The sequence below is a fragment of the Diaphorina citri genome, unplaced genomic scaffold, assembly GCF_000475195.1.
Source record: "Diaphorina citri unplaced genomic scaffold, Diaci psyllid genome assembly version 1.1 scaffold3707, whole genome shotgun sequence".
NCBI lineage: Eukaryota > Metazoa > Arthropoda > Insecta > Hemiptera > Psyllidae > Diaphorina > Diaphorina citri.
In genome coordinates, this window is record NW_007381107.1 from 17,549 (window position 1) to 23,650 (window position 6,102).

Consider the following 6,102-nt stretch of genomic DNA (forward strand, 5'->3'; position numbering starts at 1 on the left):
ATTATGTTAAAGTGAGTGCCGATTAGTGATAAGCAGACCTGCGGACGTACCCAAAGGCATAGGTAACAGAGCGTATCGTACTCTAGACTAGGTACCAGGGGCGCAGTGTAACACATACTTTGACAGTGGTATACAGAACATCAGAGGACAGAGTGATCAGCCCCTACTTACATATCCTATACCATCCGTACCCACCACGTGGTACCGGTTACGGTCCTACCAGTATGCGATGGAAGGTACTGATCTACTTACCCTACTTGCAACCGTCGGACCCATTAAATAAAGTAAAAATATAAAGGTTGCCCCCGATGGGTAAAAATGTTATAGGGATTAAGAATTGTTATGTGTATTTTCGTTTATATTTTATACAACAATTTTTCTTCTCTCTCTCTCTCTCTCTAATTTTAAATTTTATTTGGACTTTGTTACTATGGCTATTTAGTAGTAGTTGACCACATCGATACGTTTCTTTTGGTTAACAAATAGTTACAAGTCTTAACAATGTTCACCACGAGTGGTTAGTCCTGTAATTCTATAAGTCAAAGGTAGAAGAAAGTTTTTTTTTTTTTTTTTGTCAGTTGAAAGACGTAAATTTTGGTTTGATTGGTTGTAAAAGAAAGACAAAATAATAAAGGATGTGTGCGGTGGTGCCACCTAGTTTAGGAAACAGATTAAGGTGTTCCGCTTATTACGTGATGCCTTTACCTGGCACTGATTCCGCAACGATACTAGGTTCTTGAGATGACCTAGAGTCAAGAAAGCGTAAAACCTCTATATCCATTAAAACTATTCAAATAGTCCCTCGTACTTTAATCTCTATGAGTCGAAGCTGCTTACGTCCTATCGGTTCCAGACAGGTCCGATCATTGACAAAGCTACCATCTGACCGAGGAACAAACCTTGCCGATACCACATCTATTATATAAACCACAACCAAACTCTGGAAGGTCGCACACTCTGCATTACCTCCAGAGGCGGTTAGAACTTACGCGACAGACTTGAACGGAGGTCTTATAGACTTTGTACCCTTTACTTTCCCAGAAATTGTTTCGAAAGTTAAACGCTTATTTTATTAATTTTACTTTTCTTTACAAGTAAATTGTAAAACGGTTTGAAGTTCTTTAGACTTTGGGGCTTTTATAAGTAAGATAAAGCAAGTCAAGGTTGATGGACATCCACTCGCAAGACACGGATTGATTGTTAAAGGAAGTCGAAGATTGAATGGATATCCACTCGACAAGCAGCGGATTGGTATTGAGAAGATACATTTGACCATTGTACGATGTACTATCAATACTATCATATATAATTTTGTTCAAATGAAACTATTTCTTTCCTGTACTTTGCAGTTGTCTCGTTGCGATGGATAATCATATTAGGCCCGTGTAGCCGCCCACCACGGCACGGTTTTGGACAACCGATTTTTTACTGGATTACGTCAAATTCAATAGTGACCGGCACCGTCACCGGTCCGGACGTGTGTGCAAGGTCCCCCATTCCGACATGTGCTTCACTATTGGAATTTGGACGACCGGTAAATACGGATCGTCAACTGTGTGTCGTGCCGGCCTTACAGTTAGGTGTTTGGCTCGGACCCGATTGACTTTGGACTAATGGGGGCTCAACAAATGACATTCTTTTTCCCGAGGATAACGAGTCCTAATTCCGATGTAAAGTACCCAAAAAGTGGCATTGGCGCACTCAAAAACATGCCAAAACGGTCCCTAAATCCCCTAAAATGTCGCTCAAAGGTCGCAAAAAAAATAACGTTGACATGCAGATTCATGGTATACAGACCACGCATAGAACTGACGTCCATCAGACGTCAAACGAATGTGACTAGCCCGTGAGTGAATTTATAGAGAAGATCAACATTTGACCATTTTGTACGAGATAGAATCATATATTACGATGTTCACAAGTAACCCCAAAAAGTGCATTGGCGCATTCGAATACATGCAGACGGTCTCGTTCTAAATATCATATTAGGTCGCTCACAGGTACCGTTTTTGGAACTGATCATGTACCCGACTTCGCATGGAACCTAGACGTCATCATGCACCGATAAACTGGCTGTCCGCAGCCAATGTTGTGCGCTTGTCAAAAGTCGAACTATTCTACGTATGATTTCTCATATTATGGAAACCCTCACAACCATGAAATTAAAGCCTATCGATTGCAACGATCAGCATAGTTGTCGAACGTTCCTTACAGTATCAGAGTATATGAAAAAAGTGGACGAGACCCTCATTAATAAATTCCAAGTAGGTCTCGTAATCTGTCTTGGTATCTCTTGAGATGCAGAAGATGAGTGTACAAAATACTTTATTGTCCATCTGTGAAGACTTATGGAAGGATTTGGAAAATTAACGGTAAATATTAATTTCCATACTTTTACATTCAGTTAGTCATTTCTCAATGATCATCTCGTTTTCAGATGTGCACTCACCTGAACAGCCTCCGGTATTACCATGGCCAAGATAACCGAGGACTCGGTGACTCTGGAATGTGTAGTGGACGCTTATCCGGAACCCAAGCTGTTCTTCTGGAGAGAATCCGGATGGCAGAAAACCAGTTATCGTGGGTGGCAAATACGCCTATATCCTTTGTTGCCTTCTAAAGAGGTGAGTGTCTTTTTCTTCTTCTTCTTTTTCTTTGCCTTTTTCCCATGTTCAGATGGGGTCGGCGTTTGTCGTCGGCCTCTCAATCAGCTTTAGAGTGATCGCTTTGAGGCCAACTGATTTTGGCTACCTTTCGCATTTGGACTACTCTACTATATAATTATTACAGGAAGAGCATGTTCTCACTATGCAACCTGACCATCAACAAGATCACTGAGGATGATGAGGGAGACTACTATTGTCATGCTGAGAATCCATTGGGTGTGGCCACTCAACCTGTGAGCGTTAGGATACGGAACACTGTAAGTTATACCTCCGTTTATATCCCACTTTTTAATCTTCTTATATTATAAAATCAAGATCCATTCACTCATTCACCATTTCACACACTGATCGCTCTATCTCTATAACCACAACACCTAGAAAGCTGAAATTTGGTAGGAATATTCCTTTTATGGTCTAGGTGTGCAATAAGAAAGGATTTTGCGAAAATCTAAACCGATCCTGAGAGATGATCAATTTTTGATCGCTAAAATCTACAAGTTCGGCCATGCCTTTTCTACAAGTTTGGCCATGCCTCGGTATGAACTAGCGGCATTCCGGAGCGAAGAGACGTAATTCAGCTAGTATTATATAAAAGTGACAAACATGATCACTTCATACACTTGGTTGTACACTCTGGACAAACCCAATGGAGGCGGCGTGCTTCCTTGACTTGAAAACGGCGGAGGAAGTCGATGAAAAATGCTAAAACAACAACAACATCACTTAATACATACCCATTATTTAGCCAGATACATACAGAGCAGGAGTAGTCTAGGAAATGTTTGGTTCTTGATAAAACTCATCAGCTAAACCGAGTCAAGAAAGGAAGTACCTACTTGTGTGCAACGCATTGTGGATGATACGAAGTTTCGAGGTCAGCCACTAGAAATTAACACTAAAGTAAATTTTTGATTGAACACAATATAAAAGTGACAAACATGATCACTTCATACACTTGGTTGTACACTCTGGACAAACCCAATGGAGGCGGCGCGCTTCCTTGACTTGAAAACGGCGGAGGAAGTCGATGAAAAATGTTAAAATAACAACAACATCACCTAATACATACCCATTATTTAGTCAGATACATACAGAGCAAGAGTCTGTAGTCTAGGAAACGTTTGGTTCTTGATAAAACTCATCAGCTAAACCGAGTCAAGAAAGGAAGTACTTGTGTGCAACGCATTGTGGATGATACGAAGTTTCGAGGTCAGCCACTAGAAATTAACACTAAAGTAAATTTTTGATTGAACACACAAGTCTGGCCTGTCCTGTCCTATCCTTACCTGGCTTCTGAAGGTCTGACCAAACAGGCTAGCTCAACGAGGTCAAATTTTAATAAAAAGTCATGTTCTATTCAATTTGACTGTATAAACCAGCTCCAAGAGCAGATTGCAAAAACAGACTTCAGGACATTGATGCATTACCTGCGGCGCATTTCATGAGCTTATCGAATTCATTGATGTCAGTCGGTCGGTCTGTCGGTCTGACCCCATAGAAGGACGTATCCAAACCTGGTCGACCTATACATATATGAAATTAAAGGTCTTTTTACCAGGAACACGAAAGTGGTGTAGCAAATTTTGTCCAGAAAACTATAATTTAAGACCAGTTTTAGCGTCACCTGTGTTAAGCTACGCCGAGAAAGGCCAATAAATGGATGGGTGACTTAAATTCTGTTCAATTTGACTGTATAACCCAGCTCCAAGAGTAGATTGCAAAAACAGACTTCAGGACATTGATGCATTACCTGCGGCGCATTTCATGAGCTTATCGAATTCATTGAAACATCCAGGCTTCTCTATGATAGCGTCAATATCCATGTAGAAGGAGCAGGCATCCATACATTCTGAGCTAACATTCTGCTGTTTGCAACATTGACTCACATTTAGATTACCGGATATCTGGAAACAGAAACAAAATATAAAAATCAAATCAAGAATAATAATAAACTGAATATTAAACAAATTAGGTAAGTACATAGGTACTGATTTTCTTTAATCACGATCGAATAAACTACGGGCTAAAAAATTCCCGGAGGGGCGGGCCCAGCTTGTTATCTTTAGGCAGGTAGGTACCTAGTTATTTGAGATATTCATGGTGGCTCCTTTTTTGAAAATCTCCCTAAATCCCAATAATTAGGTAGGTATATGTACCTACTTATAAATTTTGGAAAAATTTTAAATCAATTTTCACGCAATACTGGAGATGTAGATACTCACCAATATTTTTCCAACATTTCACTTTTATTGCACTCAAATTAAAATGTTGTAACTACAAACGAATGATTAGAATATGTGTTTGTTGTGTTCAATCAAAAATTTACTTTAGTGTTAATTTCTAGTGGCTGACCTCGAAACTTCGTATCATCCACAATGCGTTGCACCTTGCACACAAGTACTTCCTTTCTTGACTCGGTTTAGCTGATGAGTTTTATCAAGAACCAAAAGGTTTCCTAGAAAGACTACTCTTGTTCTGTATGTATCTGGCTAAATAATGGGTGTATGTATTAAGTGATGTTGTTGTTTTAGCATTTTTCATCGACTTCCTCCGCCGTTTTCAAGTCAAGGAAGCGCGCCGCCTCCATTGGGTTAGTCCAGAGTGTACAACCAAGTGTATGAAGTGATCATGTTTGTCACTTTTATATAATACTAGCTGATTTCCGGAGCGAAAAGTAAAGGGACTTTTCAGTCTCATTCTGGCAGGATAAACAAGGTATATTCTATTCTATTCTATTCTATTCTATTCTACTACAGCATTACTACGGGAACGGGATGGGCATGCTACGACACAGACCACACTCGTCCGTCTCGTGTTATCTTTGAAAAAAAGATGGAGTATAGGGGTTCATCATTGATACTATAAAGATTAATACTTACAGGAGTTGCATAGTAAAACTTGGCGATCTTTTTCTTGTGGTTGTGGGGCTGAAAACAAATAGAACATGTATTACTTATTATCAATGTTGAATATTTTATCATCATCAGTGTCAATGTCGAGTGTTATAAATATTTAACACAGCGAGTAGGTATATCAGTACGTGAGACATACTGCGTGATGGGTATGCTATACTACAGGCAACCAATATACGAGTAGGCCGAGTAGCATTAGTCAAGTTATTCTTATCGTTTCGTTGTTTCCTTTTGCATACTAAGCGTACATTTTGCATTCGCACAATATAACAGCAGTTGATGTAACGAATTGTAGACAGTACCTAAGTAGTAACAATGAAGGAAGGAATTCTTTCTGATGAAGCTAAAAGACTTCACAGATTTTGTTTCCCTTCATAAATCAGGGTATTGATGACTGTTCCTCTAAGCACCAAACTTACCATGGGTTGATATTGAACATGCAAACTTACTATGGGTTGATATTGGACATGCAAACTTACCATGGGTTGATATTGGACATGCAAACTTACCATGGGTTGATATTG

General features: G+C 39.6%; 1 protein-coding gene across 1 annotated transcript in view; it reads right to left on the reverse strand.

The window, feature by feature from the left end:
* The window catches only part of LOC103520501 (Ig-like and fibronectin type-III domain-containing protein 1), a 28,818-nt gene that overhangs the window by 8,337 nt on the left and 14,379 nt on the right, over positions 1-6,102 (reverse strand). Inside the window, exon 5 of the mRNA XM_008485597.2 lies at positions 4,417-4,570. Within this exon, the coding sequence (XP_008483819.1) occupies positions 4,417-4,570 (154 nt within the window). The remainder of the gene's footprint in view (positions 1-4,416; positions 4,571-6,102) is intronic.